This window comes from Malus sylvestris, chromosome 11 (assembly GCF_916048215.2).
Source record: "Malus sylvestris chromosome 11, drMalSylv7.2, whole genome shotgun sequence".
Lineage (NCBI taxonomy): Eukaryota > Viridiplantae > Streptophyta > Magnoliopsida > Rosales > Rosaceae > Malus > Malus sylvestris.
Genome location: NC_062270.1, coordinates 15,689,809 through 15,709,398, shown reverse-complemented (window position 1 = coordinate 15,709,398; position 19,590 = coordinate 15,689,809). Strand labels below are relative to the sequence as shown.

At 36.9% G+C, this 19,590-nt stretch overlaps 1 protein-coding gene across 1 annotated transcript; it reads right to left on the bottom strand.

Annotated features, from left to right (window-relative positions):
• Positions 1-12,119: 12,119 nt before the first annotated feature.
• Positions 12,120-15,549, bottom strand: LOC126588424 (zinc finger protein WIP3-like). Its single transcript, XM_050253508.1, has 2 exons — positions 14,941-15,549; positions 12,120-13,206 (listed from the first exon to the last, which is right to left on the bottom strand). The coding sequence occupies exons 1-2, from the start codon at positions 15,448-15,450 to the stop codon at positions 12,778-12,780; spliced, it is 939 nt and encodes a 312-aa protein (XP_050109465.1). The 5' UTR covers positions 15,451-15,549; the 3' UTR covers positions 12,120-12,777.
• Positions 15,550-19,590: the final 4,041 nt, after the last annotated feature.

Sequence of the window (19,590 nt, the reverse complement as noted above, 5' to 3'; positions counted from 1 at the left end):
TCTTCAACCCCAGGCTCTCTCTCTCGTTATGTTTTCCCCAAAATTTTCTATTTCCCTCTTTCTCTCTCTCTCCTCTCATCTCAATTCTCAACTCCAGTTCACATCTCACATAGAAATAGAATTTGCAAATCCTTCCCCTTCAAAGCTTACACACTCTGTGAATTGTTGGGTCTCAACTTAAGTTTCAAGTCGAGTTCACATATTCTCAAACTCTGCAAATCCTTCTCATTCATACAGAATCTGCAAATTAATCGGCCTAAACTCTTATCTCATCCCCATTTCCCCTTCAGTTCAGTGCCTGCATAATGTGATTCCTTCCTTTCCACTTCGTTCCAGGTAAAATGGTAAGACCTTAGAACTTGCATTGGTTAATTTAGTTAATAATTTGTGATTAAGTTTAAGGTTAGGGTTAGGGTTCGTTTGAAACAAAAGGGGAACTGAGCTTTTTTCTCTTTTTGGTTATAATCAAAAAGGGATTTGATCTGGTTCAGATTCAAACAAACCCATTTTTGCCTCTTTCATCTCTGCCTTTCTCAGACTCCGCCAATGGATGCCGTTTGTCAGTTGGACAACCACCACATCACGGAGTCCTCTTGGATCTGGGCTTTTCTTTTGTTATTTTTCTATGATTTTTTGTGTATTTTTTAACAACTTTTGTGTGTGTGTGTTTTTTTTCCTGTATTTCATCCTGCAGGAAACTCAACGTCTCCTCGGGGAACCTTGTAAGTGATTCACCTTTTTCTCACTAATTATTTGGAGTTTGAACTAAGATTGTGCTTAAATTTGTTTGATTTGTCTAAAAGTTTGTTTTATAAAGAAAATCAAAGAAATGTGAGTTTGATAGTTGGTTTTAGGCTTTAGATGTAATATAAATATGCTAATTTTGTTGGAGTCTAATTGATGGAACTCTGCAGGAGAGTGTAAAGCCTTTCTCATCTAATTTGGATTGAAAATTGTTCTACATTGGAAGACTCAGGTTACAATGTGTGCACTACCATTGGGCTTGTTACAATGATGTCAAGGCCTTGTGTAAATTTTCCTTGTAGTGTTGCATTCCCTATAGCGGTATGTCTTGTTCTTGGATTTTATTTACCTGCATATGTTTTCAGATGCTTTGGTATTGTCTTTACATTTATTATTTGATTACATTGGAAACATTTGTGATAATTATCTTATTTGTACATGAAACTGGAAATTATGTACCTTTTAAATTGATGCGAGGAGAGTAATAAACCCAAATGTGCATCATGCATGTGGGTGAAAAAAAACCCTTCTGAAATTGAATCCTTTTGAGTTTTCGTAAAGAGATTGAAAAAGGACACATATTTTAGGTCTTGAATGATAATGTGATATTTATCATTTATACAGCTCATTACAAATCAAATTTGTGATTTTCATTATTCCTAAGCTACATATTGGCTGTTAAATTCTTTAGATAACTCGTTGGCGGACTACTAAAGAAAGGTATCTAGCACTCGACCCGCAATGGAAGCTCACCTGAATAGTTCTCAGGTACAAATGTGTATCTACAATGTTGTAACTTATAGGTACTCTGTGGAATGAGATAAATGAAGTGAAGTTTCTTACAACTTGCTAATGTTTATACTTGAGAAATAAAATTCCCATATAAGGTATTTCGAGCCTTACATGAAATATAAGTAGGTTTTACTCATGATATTTAGTTTTCTATCTTTTGTATTAGTATCCTAGCAGTGCTTAATAAACACAGTTAATGAAATGATTAAAAGTGTGTTAATATTTTGGGTAGTTTCAAAGTCTAATTTTCAAAAGAAAGAAAAAGAACGAACATTATGCATGTATGAATTTGGATGTGTTTGGACTTTGGATCATATCCATTACGCAACATTTGATGATTTCTTTTTTCTCAAACTAGTGTGTTATTTGAATAATGGCCTTTTTTTTTTTTTTTCTCTCATGGCTCGTCAAATTGGAAGGATGTCGAATGGGAAAGAACCAAAGGTTTGGAGTTTGATCCACCTTTTCTTTAATAATCAAATTTATGAGAGTTGCCATTCTCTTAGGACTACGAATTTGTTCTGTTCGTTTGAATGATTACTTTTCTATGTTTCAGCCGTAATATCAAATAAGACTTAACCAATTGATGACACATGAAACTGAGATGAAATTAAGAACTAGGTATTCATTGTCACAATCTTGTATTCTTATTTTTCATAATAGGCTTAGGTAATAAATCGATTATAAGTTCTGCCAGGTGTAAACATTGAACCATGCCGATTTAACACATTATTTTGATGCTAGTACATTATTTTAAGGTTCCAAAGGTATTTGAGCATGTCTGCATGATTTTGGATATGCAACTTATCCTTATATAAGTTACTTGTTATCTGCATTGGTGATTGATGAGATTTCTGTTTTTGTGACCTGCTCTAGATTGTTAATGGCCTTGAAGTTTTGGGCAAGTTCATTGGTGAAAATGAGAAAAGTGTTAGGGATCTATTTGCTGATGCTGAGAATGATCAAATGGCTCACGGTAAGGAAAAAATATATGTCAATTGCACTTAGGTTGGTTTTTCAATAATTGCTAATGTCAATATGTCCTTAATTCCCTAGGAGACTAGAGTGGTCTGCATGTGATAATCTTGATGAAATGGATGCTATTTGTAAGGTATAACTATTTCTTACTCTATGCTTTATACTAAGATTCCTTATAGGCAAGAAGAGAATGTGGTTAAGTTACATTGCATGAAGAACTTGGGTCCAACGACTACAGTAGGGGAGGATAGGATTCTGAAGAAGGGCTTAGTTGTAAATATGTGGGATTTGTTGTAAATAACTGAAATACATGTACATTGTGGGATTTGTTGATTTTATGAAAATTTAGAATTTTTTGTTTTGTTTCAATTTTTTTTTTCTTTTCAAATTGAACCTATTGGGCATGATTTGAAATTTGTGCGCATGATCATCTGACATGTCAGAATTAAGGCACAAATTGGCTATTATTTGTGCTTTCTCTATGAGCACAAAAGCAATATTGTGCGTTATTACCAATGGCCGCGCCCATAGAGGGCACATACAATATTATAGTTGCCGCACTATTGCTATTGGTCTATGGGCACATATGTTGGTGCTCTTTAGCCTCAAGGGACACAAATAATTTATTGTGTGCAGTGACCATATTTGTTGTAGTCACTTCTGCTTTTCTCTTGCTGGACTTATGTAATAATCCACACACTCATCCACATTTGTGAACTTCCGAACAAACTATTAAAAATGTAATTCTCAACAATTATGTGATATATTACTTTACGATATATAAGATTTTTCTCTCTATGCATTATCAAATGATTCTGATTTGTGTGCTTTGGTTCTATGTTGAGAGTGTATTCCATGCATCATGAAGTACATATTCCACATGTCATGAATCTATTATGTTGTTTGGATATGCTTGGCTTTCTTTTTAAGCATGCAACACGATTAAAATTCAATCCAAAGGAAAATACATACATCAAGTTTTTTTTTTTTTTAAATACAAACAATAGATTACATACAGCACACGTTTAAAATTCAAATAAAACTTGTTTGACAAAGTAAACAATAGATTACATACAACACAAATTCAATCCAAAGGTAGAATACATACACATTTCTTTAAACAATGGATTTTTTTCAATTCAATATTTGAGAAAATAAACATACTTATGGAGGTTCACAAATTGAATCCTTAGACTTTTGGCAGCTACTCTGCAAAAGAGTGAGTATTTAAATCACTCATAAGTAAAGGTCGAAGAGATTAGATTAGGGTTTAGAAATGGACGATTACGGAATCTTGCCGGAAACTGGAATTTTTCAAAGAAAAATTTCCATAAATGTATTACCTTTCGCAGGAAAAAGTGGACAACAACTTACCTTTGATTCACCTTAAACCGTAACGAATTGAGGCATGGAACGGGTGATTTTGGTTCCTGAATCCTGAGACAAAGGTTACATGACTAGTTGTAACAGTAAGGTCTAATTGCCAGTGTTCAGCCGGAAACAGCTCACTGGACTTTGGGCACCAACTTAAGAATAAAAAACAGCTAAGAATTTCTAGAAATAGATTTGAGGGCTAGATTGAATGTCAGAGAGGGTTTGTTTTTAGTCAGTTTGTTGGGCTGTAGTCATCGGAAACGACGAACTCGTCACTGGCCACAATGGTGAGTCGTGGAGTGAACAACTAGAGGGAAAGGCGATAAGGGAGAAAAGGAAAAGGACAAAAAAGTGTGTATATATTTTCTTAGATAGTGGCAGAAGTGCAATAACAATAATTAAACTCGGGCAAAATCGTCAGTGCATTGTACTTATGAACATCACAATTCGCTTAATAGGTACAATCAAACATTTGTTTCTTAATAAGATTATGCATAAATGTACACCCTTTAAGTTCATTTACCACAATTATTCAAAGTGTCATGCATCGAACTATACAATAAATTAAATCGATGTGAATGAGATGAAAAAATAAATTCATTTTCTTCCAATTCCGCTAACACATGCTTAGCTATAACTTATTGAATATTTTGAGAGAATTTTGAGTCAATAATATTCTATATTTTTAAACTAATCTTAGTTATAACTTATTGAATATTTTGAGAGAATTTTGATACTTTGCTTTATAGTTCAATTATAGGATATGTGAATCTATTTTGGGAAAAAACGATAAAACTGATGAATTTTGGAGTAATTCCAATTGGAGTGGATTTATGAGTCTTTCAAAATATTTTTATCACAATTCCATATTATATTTCCAAGCCGTTTGAATGTAGCGAGTTAATAAAATCCCAACGCACAGTGTTGCCAGTTTGACTTTTTGAGCTTATTTAGGCTATAAGTCGATCAAGATGGTGACCTTTGAGGAAGCTTCATTGTACAAAGTTGTTAGTGACGTTATCATCCTTCCAATGCCATATTTTGGGCTTGATTTGGAATGGATTTGGTCATAAAACCTGTGGATGCTTTGGCTGATCAGATTACCCGATTTGAATAGGATTATGTTTCCTAGTTTATTATTTTATTTGGTTTGTAGGATTTGTTGGAAGAGCTATTTTAGGTAGGATTTAGGTTTATTAGTCTATTTATATGTTGAGTTAGGAGCCCTAAATGGCAGAACGTTTTGGGGATCGTAACCTAGGTTTAAGAGCTTTTGACGACTTGTTACAAGGGTGTTTTCTATTTTTTCGTAATAATATTTTATTTTTCGATTATGATTATGTGTAACTAATTTCCTTTTGTTAGGGCAAGGCTATGTGGATGCAAATTTTTGCTGTCTTTTTCTTTGACAAAAATGCACTTGCAAAATACTAACACCTAATATTAAGACCAAAAGCCTCACACGCCCACGATGAATTGGGGGGCGGGGGCTTTGACTGAAGAATCTTTGATGCCAAAGTTAGAATTTGAGAGAGAAAGTGCTCAGGAATTTTTTGGGGGAGAGAATGAAATTAGCATTTTAGTGGGAAAACATGGCTATTTATAGGGGAGTGACTAGCCCTATTTGGAGAATAGGGGCTGGCCACATATGGTCAAATTGTGAGTGTAATTGCAAGATATTATGTGAAATAATATCTTGCAATTAACCTGACAATTAATCCCAAATTGAATAGGAAAATTGGGACTTACCTTTTGAGTGAGGATTTGATGAGGAGTGATGAGAGGGTTTTGAATAAATCTCATTTTGATCACCTTTGACTCTTCCTTGATTGAGTCATTATTGTCCGTTGCATGCGTGTGAGAATCCTGGTGTACCTCGAGGGTAATCTTGTCCCTTTAACCCAAAAGTACACGCGTCACCTCCTTAATTTTCTTGATTATTTTTGGCTCCACAAATGCCCTAACACCTGTTGGGCTGCTCATAGGAAAGGGCAGCAGGTGTAGAAATCTTCAACTTTGATGCAGATTCCTACTTGGATTTGGAATTAGATTCTTCTAGGAAAGAGAAATAAATCACCTCCAAACCCTATTTAAGCCTACCTTAAGTAGGGGATTAAATCAACTTCAAAGGGAAATTATTTATCCCTACAAGAAAGAGAGAAAGCTAGAGGATATTTGTTCCCTCTCCCCTAGCACTCTTCTTTGCTTACTTGTGCAAAGAACCGTCTTCCATTGATTCTTTGTCTTCTCCGTGCCGCACAAATGTAAGAAAAACTTAATTTTCTTTGTTTTCTTCTTGGTTTACCACAGGGCAATTGTCAGGGTGGTGCGGCAAGTTGGCTGGCAGGGGCCAGGAGTTGGCTTGACATAGGCCGAGGAGGTGGTGTGGCAGGGGCCACATCTTGTGCTACTCGGCTTAATTAAAGCTAAGGGCTGGCTCGGCATAGGCTGTGGAACTGGCATAGGATGGGCCACGGTTTGGGCTGTTAAGTCTGGGCTGCTTGCTAAGAATGAGAAAACTGCTTGAGTTTGATTTCTCAGTTATCGTAGATGGAGCAATCAAGGATGAAGTTACCAAGATCGGAACTGCTGAAGATAAAGTGTCGGATGAGCGAACTGTTGAGTGTGAAGTGGCTACTGCACCCTAACCATTCTGCTTAGCTGATCTTTGAGTATTTGATTTTTTGAGCTGTGTGGCATTCTCACATTAAAGAACAATTAGTTTATCCTCTCGCACTGGAGAGCAGACCCATATGAGTATCGGGGAATTCGTTTACCCTTTCACACTAAAGAGCAATTAGTTTATCCTTTCGCACTGGAGAGCAGACCCATATGGGTGTAAGGGAATTGGTTTACCCTCTCACAGTGAGAGCAGATCCAGATAGGTGTTGGGGAATTAGTTTCCCTTCTCGTACTGAAGAGCAATTAGTTTATCCTCTCGCATTGGAGAGTAGACCCATATGGGTGTCGGGGAATTAGTTTACCCTCTCGCATTGGAGCAATCAGTTTATCCTCTCACATTGGAGAGCAGACCCATATGGGTGTCGGGGAATTAGTTTACCCTCTCTTACTGGAGCAATTAGTTTATCATCTCGTATTGGAGAGCAGACCTATATGGGTGTCAGGGAATTAGTTTACCTTCTCGCACTAGAGAGCAATTAGTTTATCCTCTCGCACTGGAGAGTAGACTCAGATGGGTGTCAGGGAATTAGTTAACCCTCTCGCACTGGAGAACAATTAGTTTATCTTCTCGCACTAGAGAGCAGACCCGGATAGGTGTTAGGGAATTGGTTTACCCTCTCGCATTGGAGAATAATTAGTTTATCCTCTCGCACTAAAGAGCATACCCAGATGGATGTTGAGGAATTAGTTTACCCTTTCACACTGGAGATCAATTAGTTTATCCCCTCGTATTGGAGAGCATACCCAAATGGGTGTCGGGGAATTAGTTTACCCTCTCGCACTAGAAAACATGGAAGTCGTTGTCGTGAGTGCAACTGAGGAAAGCTAAACTGTTGGATAATTGAAACAATCCTTAGCATGTGAGGTCTTGTTTGGCGATCTACTTGTGACTTCAAATTGCTTGTGGAACCCACGTAAGGTTGCAAGTGGGAATCACAACGAGCTGTTCCAGGGCGTTCTTCAAGTATTGCGCCATTGTTAGATGTTTCATCGTGTGCCCTTTAGAGGCTTGGTTGATGATCAACTGAGAATCTGAATGGATTGTAAGCTTTTCCACTGCTAAGTCTTTCGCTAGCAGAAGCGGCTAGTAAGGCCTCGTATTCTGCTTCGTCATTGGATGCTTTGAAGTTTGAAGTGTCGTGGGCTTGGTCGATGCAGATAAGAGGGGCAAGGTAGCATGACTGGGAGCTGTGGTGTAAGATCGGCATGGCTGGGAGCCATGGTGACAGATCAAGGGCGGTCGGGGGCCGTGGATCAGGTAGGCATGATCTTGAGCATGAAGTTATGATGAAAACAAGACATGCCTCTAGTTTTTGATGCGTTTGTCGGAACAGAAGTAATCATTGTATCCTCCAGTGCATGTGGGATGGTTCCATCTTCTCGATCTTGTCAATGAGAGGTAACCTGTTTATGTTGGTCATGTCTCGTTGGAGCACTTTGTCAGCAGGTTTGTTGCATTGCAAACCACGCAATCATGCTATCAGAACCTTTTAACATCTTCCTAAATTTGCCTATTTGGGACAGCAGAGCTTCCGGCTGCCCCCAATCGTGTCATGTCGGTCTAGGATGCTCTTCCTTGTGCTTAGCTCGTCTATGCCGTGGCTGCGGTGCATGTGGTATATTCTTAGCAGACGAGCAAATTACTCACAGGCTGCCGGTTGAACTTGAGTCAGATTGAGTGACTTCTTCTCTTCGTCCGTCACATTGCGGGCTTAACCGCAAATGAACACTTCGCCTGGACGGTTGCTCATGTTGATTATCAGAGTGGTGGCCCTAATCATGAATGTGTGCTCATTCGTGGGCCTAACTGAGAGTGCACATTCCTTTGCGCGCTAAGATGAGAGTATACGTTATCTCAGGGACCCAGTCAGGAATGTACACTGCCAAAATGCTCTGTTCGTGACTGGTCGAGCTGCTGCTTGCCGGGATGTTGCTGGAGAGGTTTGTCGTTTGCCCTTGTCCAATTTTGAGATACCTCGTCTTAGGCATGCTGCATCTCGATACGCAGTAATAGCTGATTCACCAAGGTAGTTTGCTGCACGAGGGCGCTTGTCAACTCTATGACTTGTCGAGACAAGTGTTGTTCGACATTTGGGGTGGAAGAGCTTGGACGGTATACATCTCTTTGAGTAGTGGAAGTGTAATGGACTTCTAGCGTGAGATTTAAGTTAGGATGACAAATCAACGGAGAAATAGAGTGAAAATACCCCTGGTTTAATCATCGGTGCGTGTGGGCACTGGGCTGCTTCAGGTCCGTGTTGAGCCTCGTTCAGCTGCCTTGCAGCATGGGCTGTAGATTGGGTCGTGTGCCAAGTGGACAAGGCTAGGGCCTATGTTGTTGAGGTAGTGGCTCAGGCTTGCAGCGTGGGTTGCAGATTGGGCCGTGCGCCAAGTGGACGATACTTGAGCTTATGCTGCTGGGGTAGTGGCTCAGGGTAGCTCGCACTGGGCTTGGCTCAGCTACCTTGTAGTGTGGGCTGCAGATTAGGTCGTGCGCCAAGTGGACGAGGCTTGAGGTAGCGACTTGGGCTTCTTTTAGCGCCTAGGCTTGTTGTTGCAAAGTGGCGTAGGCCTGGGCTAGTGGTTGCCTCGCTGCCCCCCGCTCACCGTGGGCTTGCTGCCATGGAGTTGGTCCACTCCTCACTGCCACAGTTGTCCCTGTGGCTGCCATGTTGGTGGTGCTCTTCTTGCCATCGTATCGAACCATATGGATCATCGTGGTGGGGCTATGTCTTGTCCTCCATCATTTGATCCGGATCTTTGAATGTAGAAAGTTTCGTTCGTCGTGGTTTCTAAATTTTCCGTCATTGTAGTTTTCCCTTACCTCTATTCAAAGAATAAAAAAAATTTAGGAGTAAGAAAGTATGAAAAATTTACGAATGAACAAGAAATGAAAAACTTTGGATGCAAGAGTCTTCTTCGAGCGTGTGAATCAAACTCTCAATGAAAGCACCAATTTGTGGATGCAAATTTTCGCTGTCTTCTCCTTTGACGAAAATGCACCTGCAAAATAATAACACCTAATATTAAGGCCAAAGCCTCACGCACCCATGATGAATGGGAGGGCTTTGGCCCAAGAATCTCCAATGCCAAAGTTAGAATTTGAGAGAGAAAGTGTTTAGAAATTTTTTGGGGAGATAATGAAATTAGCATTTTAGTGGGAAAACATGACTATTTATAGGGGAGTGATTGACCCTATTTAGAGAATAGGGGCTAGCCACATATGGTCAAATTGTGAGTGTAATTGCAAGATATTATGTGAAATAATATCTTGCAATTAACTTGGCAATTAATCCCAAATTGAATAGGAAAATTGGGAGTTACCTTTTGAGTGAAGATTTAATGAGGAGTGATGAGAGGGTTTTGAATAAATACCATTTTGATCACCCTTGACTCTTCCTTAATTGAGTCGTTATTGTCCATTGCATGCGTGTGAGAATCCCGGTGCCTCGAGGGTAATTTTTTCATTTTAACCCAAAAGTACACGCGTCGCCTCCATAATTTTCTTGATTATTTTTTGCTCCACAACGAGCCTTAGCATGAATATGTAGTTTATTTTTAATTTACTTATGATGTTATGCATACAAGTTTTGAATTATTAATCATTGAGTTTAAACTATCTATATGTCTGCTTGATCACCATTAGGATGTTTAGAAAAGTAGTCGGATGCAATTTTTGTTGGATTTACCCTGAAATTGATTAATGCTTCTCGTGATTGATAATTGTGAGTTCACTTAAGGCAAATACCACACTCTTAAGGGTTGTAAGGTTTTTCAAATAGTTTTCATAGAACTTAATAAGTCTTGCATGTTTAGATTTGATCCGAATGCCACAAATGGATTACATGTTTAATATACGTACTAGTTTGAATGCCTCAAGTAGAATATGCATTAGAAAAGCCTAACCTTCAAAGTTTGTACGGGTCAACCCATAAGTAATTATTAGAATTATGTAAGATTGTTAATGGTGACGGCTAAATCTAGTGCCTTTTACCTTGATTTTCTAAGCTATGTGTTATTTTTACTTTGTGTGATTTCTATATTGCCGATTTACTTTAATACATGATTTCAAATCTTTTCTAAATTTTGTGTTGAATAGTTAATTAAGAATTGGTTTTAAATACAAGTTATTCATATCAATCTCTGTGGAGAACAACCTTGTTTGAGCTATCTTTACTACAATTACCTTATTCTTTTGCAAGTATTTCAACGTGATTTAACACTACTTTTGCAGGTGGTAAAAATCCTATCAATGCATGTCCCATACCATGCTTTTATCACTTGACTCAAAATACTATAGAATATGATTTAACTCCCATACACCTCTTAACCCCAATTTAATTAACAAACCCTAGCTTGCTACCATAGATTATGTGATTAAATTTAGAGGCTTTGTTTTCATATCTTAAGGAATGGATCATGATGAACAACAAAAACTAAGCCATGGTCTCTCCTAATTGGCGTCCCTCTATTGGACAGCCAGCTGGCTAGGAGGGTAAGTAGAGCCTCACCAAGAAGACTCATGTAAGTGGTGCAGTTTTGGTGCATGCAAATATATGACATGTATGGTTGTATGTGAAAGGACACAGCTAAAAAATATGTACAAACAAAAGGGGGTGATTGTTTAACTTCCTCTCAAGTTTTTTTCCCACCCGACAAATTATGGTGGAGGACCCTAATTATCTTCAAAAAAATCAAACACCATTTCACATTTCTCCTTTTCCTTTTTTACCTAGTCAAGTCTACCTCACAAGAAACCAAATTTCAACCTCTTTTAGCGCCATTCTCTCTCCATCTCTTTTTTGTGTGTCTTCTTTATAAAAAAAAGTCTTTGCCAAATCTCCCTTTCACACATACACATATGGTTATGTTTTTGCTTTTTGGGTTTTGATTAACTTTTATAACTAAACAATGAAAATGCTCAAGGTAAGATTAAAGTTTTTCTATCCATCTCAATAAATCAACACCCAATCATTATATAATTGATGTTATAACCTCGATGGTTGATTAGGTATTGGCACCCCAAATTGGACTCACACTGTATGCCCACCTTGCCATTTGAAAAATTGGAAATAATTAAAAAAAAAACACCTATTTTATGTTAAAGCATATTGATCATGATTGAACGGAACAATTATCTCAGCTACGTGCATCTTCTGTAGTTATGCTGCCAACAAAAGAATAGAAAGGTTATGAAACTACATGCATCTCCCCCTGTATTTTAAACAAAAAAAAAAAAAAATTGCAATTTCTGTTCTCTATATTGATTAAAGCAAGCCATTAAGGATTATCATGGAATTAGTCAAAAAGCAATCTAGCTATCATATTAGTTAATTAATTATCCTTCCCTTTGTTTTGTTCATGTTTATACCCTACCCCTTATGCACCCTTATTTTAGTCATAAGTAGATACTAAGATCATCAGACATTAGAGAAAAATCAAAGATTTCATTCTCTTTAGCATGAAAAGTTTATCATCAATGACAGAAAATATAAAATAGAGAGAGAGAGAGAGAGAGAGAGAGAGAGAGAGAGAGAGAGAGAGAGAGAGAGAGAGAGAAAGAGATCATATAGGTGATTATCCAGAATACAAACATTTCAATTTGATAATACAACAATCATGTAATAGATTACTAGTTGGAAATGAAGCTGATAAATTTTCTCCTTGGGGAATGCTACAAAAGATTGTAACTTTGTGGTACCTACCATGAGTTGATAGGAGAAAGAAAATTCATCTGCTTCATCACTTCAAGTAATCATCAACTTATTTATATTTAAACCACTAAGCAAACTGTTTGGAGTTATTAATGACTCCCTAACACACAGCAAGTGCTCCGTAGCAAACCGCTCCCCTATGTGCATGGTGTGCAAGCTGCTGAGAATTTTTTGTTACAGAGCACAAGGTTGGATATATATATATAGTACGTACCCTACTAATTACCTTCATTATTTGCCTTCCATAATTTCAAATCTTAAACCCGACCAACGAAAGAGAATAAGCTCTATAAGATGAAGCCTCCTCATGAGTTTTTATCAAAACTAGCAAAAGTTTACCCCTCGTTCCTATCATTCGTATCTCACACATCAGGTTACGGGTAACGAAATGTGTGAGATAGGAACAAAAGTTTACTCCTCATGAGTGTTTATAAAAAAAAATGCTATTTTCCTGGAAAACGGGGCAAATTCTTTGGCTAGTTTTGATAAAAACTCATTCCTCTTCCGAACCAGTTACGCATTCCTTCTCATCCTCGTGAAAACCCTCAAGAGACGGGTGCGGAGAATGTCCCTTACCAAAGGATCTAATATGGTCCTTGAGAGATCTTTTGTGTTTAAAATCAGATCCGCAAGTGCAATACCATAGCTTGCCACAGTTCTTTTCATGGGTTCTCCAATCTCCTTTAACTGCAAATGTTTTGGCACATTTTCTACACATGAATGGCTTTGCTCCGTGCTTTCTCTTGTAGTGAGTTTGGAGAGTTCTGAAGTCTTTGAGTGGCTTGGCTCTTGGGTGGTTAATGTTGTTCTTGCAGCCTTGAGCACAACAATAGCATGGTAGCCTCAGCATTGCGGCTGGTTGTGTTCCTTTTAGAGAATCTGGCCCTTTTCTATATTCAGATCCATGGCCCCACATATGCATCTGTAACCCGAATACACAGTACATATTTTGTTCATTAGTTGAGCTCAAATTAACTTTCATAAGAAATCTTTTATGTAAAATGCATGTATATATATATAAGGTTAGATGTAAATCAAAATGGACTTCGCAGTTCATGGTTAGCTTGGTAGGTTCACTACTAACTTTATCCTCATTTGGTTTTGTTTTTCTATATAAAGTATTTCTGAGTCCAAAAAGAAATTTTGAATGTAAAAATTACCATAGGGAAGTGATTGACTAGTGTCGAGTAATAATCTATAGCAAGATACGTTCTAGATACTTTGGTCGATGGGTTATTGATATTATCAAATATCAACACAATGCCAAGAAAATATGAACCAAATATACTTTGATTTTTTTATGTTATCGATATTATCAAATATCAACTCAATGTCAAGAAAATATGTACCAAACTTCGTCATTCATGCTCTCAATAAATATCATGTATAAACTTCTAACAAGGCCAAAAGTTTTCCCCAACTTGCTCCAGCTTCTTAAAAGAACACCTTTTAGTTCGTATTTGAACATTGAGGAACTAGAAGAAGGAAAAGAAATGGCAATGAGAGTTCATATGATATGGCAGTTATATCCTTATATATTCTAAAATAATTTGATACCACAATCGAGTCCTGAGATTTTTGGATTTAATTAGCCTCTTCCTCTTGTGAACAAGGGTTAAGATATGAATGACTCAAAAATCCAATAACTAAGTTTGAAATCATCCCCAATATGTCATTAGATTAGAATAGAATATCTTAAAAAAAACCATAAGGTCAACCAACATTGCATGCTAAAATGAAAAGGGACAACATTTACCGGACTGTGAACCTAAACTACGAATAACTATAGTATTTAACTATTGGTTGTTTGACTATCTTTTCAGTTTTCAATTTCAGTTTTCAATTTCTAGTTTTCAGCTTTCATGTTGTAAGAAAAATGAAAACAAAATCTAGTTCTGTAACTAACCATTTAAGTTCTCAATTTTCAAACTCTTTTTTATGTGAGAATTGATAGAAGTAAATACGTATAGTAACATTTGAATCGAACGTGAGACCTTTTACTTACGAGTCAATAAAAATACCATTAAATTGTAGTGCTATATATAGTGACTACATGTTAAAATTATAATTAGTTTAATTTTCCCAAGAATTTCTTTTACTATTTTCCCTCATGAGCTAGATGTCCGTCCATTCATGTGTATGTTCCTTTTCCCCCTCAAAGATAATGAAAACTTTAATGATTAATAATCTCCTCAAAATCCGGTGTCTCGCTTTTGGAAAAGTCGAACTACTTAATGAAGCCAAGCAAAAAGCAAAGAATATACAATTAATTGTAATTTTTCGAACCATGGCAAATACAATCTTGCAAAACGGAAGCAAGCATATAGGGGGAAGAGATGCATATATATATGTATACGTGCTACTACAAGTATTTACTTCTACAATTCTTACAGAAAAGGTTTTTAAGTAATGATTTGCAGTTATTGATCAACATCAGTCTAAACTTAAGTACACAGTAAACTTAGTAAATCTTTATATAAGATTCACAAGTTCACCACAAACTGTGTTCTTTTTGTTCACTTACATTTTGTATCTTGACTCAGGCTGTAGTTTGATTGTAGCTGAAAATTAGTCTTTAAAGTCCTCAATTTTGAAACCCTAAAAAAATTTGTTCAACAAATAGATGATGCGTAGGAATTAATACTGATTAACTAACCTGCATGTTATTGTACCTATTGAAGGTCTTGCTGCAAATGGAGCAAGCAAATTGCATCGGCCCGACAAGAATCTGAGCAGGCGTTGGTATCCAAAACCTACTTTCTGCGTTAAAAGAACACCCAAGAAAGCTCTTTTTCATGACTACTTGTTCTTCCTTGAGATTCAAAACCTTCTTATTCTCATCATATGTGTCTGAGTAAACACCTGTAGTACTAGAACTATTAGGCGGTCCAATGTGCAAGGCAACTGTAACTTTCTCCATCTGCTCTTCTTTGACCCCATAACCTTCTTTCTGCACCCCAGCATCTTCTATTTTCACAGGCTTGGTGTCCGTAAACCGGCTCAAAAGAGGCAAGCATTGCATAGTGCTATCCTCAGATATGCAAAAGGAAGATGATGATGATGATGACGATGATGAAAAAGAGGAAGGTGGCTTCAGCCATTCAATAAAAGGAGGTGCTTGAAAGCACAAATTTTGGTCTTCAACATGATGGTTCAATAAACCCATCTGTGGAGAGAAAGAGAGAGAGAGAGAAAGAGAGAGCTCCTTGATGAATTCTCTCCTCAGAGGATTTATCCAGACCTTTTGTGGGAAAGCTTCACTTATAGGGTTGATTTATGAAAGGTGGTTTGGTTTGTCTTTTTTGGAACTTATTTTCTCCTTTCCTTTTCTACCTTTGCCTTTGTTTGGTTAAGAGAGAGATAGAGAAAGGGGGTAGTAGTGGTGGGGTTACAGATAATGACATGCAAAACTGAGGCTCACCTAAAGGAAAGAGAATCCTAGAATAGTCTGAATATCTCTACTTGTTGGCTTATAATTATACATGCATTTTCTTTTATTCTTTCTCGTATTAATAATATAATGGAATATAACCTATGTGCACACATTTCTCATAGTACATTGACATTTTACAGATGACCTGAAATGGCGGAAGGAAAAAGGCGAAAGCATTTCGTCAATACCTAAAAGAAGAGGAAAATATTTCAAGAGAAGCAAAACGGACATTGAACTTGATAGGCTTGTGGGATAATGTATGTATTATGCCTAATCTCGTTTAACTTCCATTATATACATTTCAAACTAACTTTTTCGTAATAGGTATTTCATTAATCAAATAAAACGAAAAACATTATTCATCAAGAATACAATTCTATGATTGCACACACAGTAAAAAGACAATACAAAACCACACACAGTAAAAAGACAATGCAAAACCTATCACATATAATCACATCTAATCAAATGGAAAGATAACGCTCACAAAACAAAACCTTGCATCACTTTCTGATAAACTTGCAAAAGACGACGCTCCTTTGGAAAAGAAGCCTTGCTATGAGACATCACAAAGATGTCCTCATAGCGACAACCAAAACAAAATAAAAAATGACACAACACAAAATAAACTCTTCAAAGGTACAATTCCTCAATCACGGGAGACTCACACCTAACCAACGTGAAAGATAGCTCACAAGTCCTAAGCCCTACGAGCCAGACCTACACCATCAAGACACATAATGTAAATATCGTATCATCACCTGAATACCTTGCAACCGACAAGAAAACATGATTGTGAATCCCTCAAACTACAACAACAATCACGAAGAAAAGACCGCAGTTGATGATCTTGCGATAGGGCCACTATTCTAAAAATATCCGCCTAGGCCCCGCCTAGGTGTTAGGCGGCTGGCCACAACCTCGATTAGTCTCTAGGCATTTGAAAATTAAGAAAGTGTGCCTAGACCCACTTAGGCAGCCGCGTAGCTCGTCTTGGTGCTCGCCTAACCCGCCTAGGTCACGACTCTTGCTTAGACAAAAAATTGATAACTTTCATTTGCATTTTATTTTGTAAATAAAATGTAAGGGACTTGTTGAATACTTGGATATCACTCATTATATGCTTGTTTCTCATGTTTTCAATATGTTCTAATATTTTATAATCTATATGTCATTTTCTTTTGCAGTTTATGTATCCCAATATAATTATGTGTTCTTTTATGTACAAATAGGCACTTATTTCTACAATATATAATAAGTTTACTTAAATCCGCCTAGGCCTCTGCCGCTAGGCCCCAACCCACCACCCAACTAGCACCTAGCATCTTTTAGAACCTTGTCGTCGACAAAAAAATCCTGCTATGAGTTACCTCTAACAAATGTCGAACTTCCTCAGCATAACCCTTGCCAAGCATGCAAACCATAAAATCATCACCTTATATTTGAACAATATTTGTCGCTTTAAGATCTAGGATTGAGCAATAAGTCATAACCGCTACAAAAACTCTTCTCTTCAGAAAGAGAGAGTGACCACAACAACAACCACAAAGGCTCGCCTCGACAAGCAAGAAAGCGACCATTCCAAAAAACAAGAAAAGAAAGAGAAGAAAGGGATCAAGAAGGATTGGTGCCAACCCCAAGGCCAAAGACTGGGTTGGTGGTGACAAGTTTTTCTGAGTAAACCTTCCATGTTTAAATTGAATAAGCGCATTATAAACATTGATGAAAAATTCAACCCCAAAAGAATTCTTGTAAAATAAATCTAAAATAATCACAATAAAGCGTGACAAATCGTAAAGCAATTATTAGACTTCAAGCACTTTGTTGAAAGTCTAATTCACCAAAAATCGCAATATTACAAGGATCAAGTGAGAGAGGAAAAAATGGATAATGCTAGGGAGACTAAATTTGTAGACAAAAGTTTGCAAACTAAATGATGTGTCACCAATAGGAATGAACACGTTTATTAATGCTTAAGTAATAATTTAATAATCAACTTTTATGTCATTTAGTTTACAAAATTTTGTCTACAAATCCCTAGCATTAATCGGGGAAAAAAAAAAAAAAACTAAATTTTATGACCATCGTGGTGAGGTGGCCTTAATGGAAATTGCAAGTTAATTTTCAAATTTAGCTGCGGAACAATTTGTTTACTTTGTCTTGCCGTGATGTAATCAATTTAACTTTAATTATTTAAAAAATACCCAAAATTAGACAAATATATAGGAGATATAGGACATCAAACAAATATACATATACATATATATGTGTGTGTGTATGTATGTATGTATATATCATAGGATCACACTATAAGGGCATGGAAAAGAGTGGTTATTAATTAATGTACTTATAAATTGGTGCTTGAGCGCGCTCCATGAACATGATCACGATGTACATGCAATGCATTATTAGTTTATTGGTTTTAATTGGATATGATCACGGTGATAAATACTTGTTCGGCGTAATGGGAGCGTATTACTTCACGTAGAAAAGATTTGTTTGGATATATAGCTAATTCGTGATTGTCCTTTCATTGCACTTAACATAAACAAGATTTTATTTATTTATTTAGAAAAATTAGATTTTAATCCTTAAATAAGATGAAATTTAGATTAATGCCTAATACGAGATCCAAGATTGAGTTTAGTCTCTTAGTTCTATTTAAATGCCCGCGTTTATATTCTATGTCATTTTTATTTATTTATTTTTGCTAATTTCATGATATTTGTTTTCCTAAGTCTACACGAATTCATTATAGATATATTGCGCAAGAAATAGTTTGATACACAACACCAACAACAACAACAACAATGAAGCCTTGTCTTACTAAGCGGCATCGGCTATATGAATCTAGAACACCACTGCACTCGATCAGCTGTCATGTATTCCGTTAGTTCCAAGTAGTCCAAGTCTTTTCTTGGAGTCTCTTTCCAAGTCTTCCTAAGTTTTCCTCTACCTCTTTGGCCCTGAGCCTCTACCTCGTAATCACATCTTCTATCTGAAGCGTATATAGGTCTTTGTTTCACTTATCCAAACCACCTTAACTAATTTTTTCTCTTCTTATCTTCAATTTCGGCTACTCCTAATTTATCTAAGATATTCTCGTTCCTAATCTTGTCCTTTCTCGTGTGCCCACACATCCAACAAATCTTTCTCATCTCCGCTACACTCATTTTGTGTTCGTGTTGATGCTTCACCGTCCAACATTTCATGTCATAAAGCATTGCTGGGCTAATTACCATCCTATAAAAAATTTCCTTGAGCTTTAGTGGCATATAACGATCGCACAACACACCTGATACACTCTTCACTTCCCCCATCCAACTTGTATTCTATGATTGAGGTCTCCATCCAATTCTCCATTATTTTGCAAGGTAGATCCAAGATAGCGAAAACGTTCGTTCTTTGGTACTTCTTGATCTCCAATCACCCTAACTCAATTGAACCTTTGTTTCCATTGAACGTGCACTCCATATACTATGTCTTTGTCTTTGCCCTATTTAGGCGAAGACCTTTAGATTCCAACACTTCCCGCCAAAGGTTAAGCTTCACATTTACTCCCTTATGAGTTTCATCTATCAACACTACATCATCTGCTAAAAGCATACACCAAGGAATATCATGTTAGATATGTCTCGTCAACTCCTCCATTACCAATACAAAAAGGTATGGACTTAAAGATGAGCCTTGATGTAACCCTACAGTTATGGGAAAGCTTTCGGTTTGTCCTTTATGAGTTTTTACAGCAGTCCTTACTCCATCATACATATCCTTTATAACTTGGATATATGCTACTCGTACTCCTTTATTCTCTAAAATCCTCCAAAGAACATTTATTGGGACCTTATCTTCCAAATCTATAAAGACCGTGTG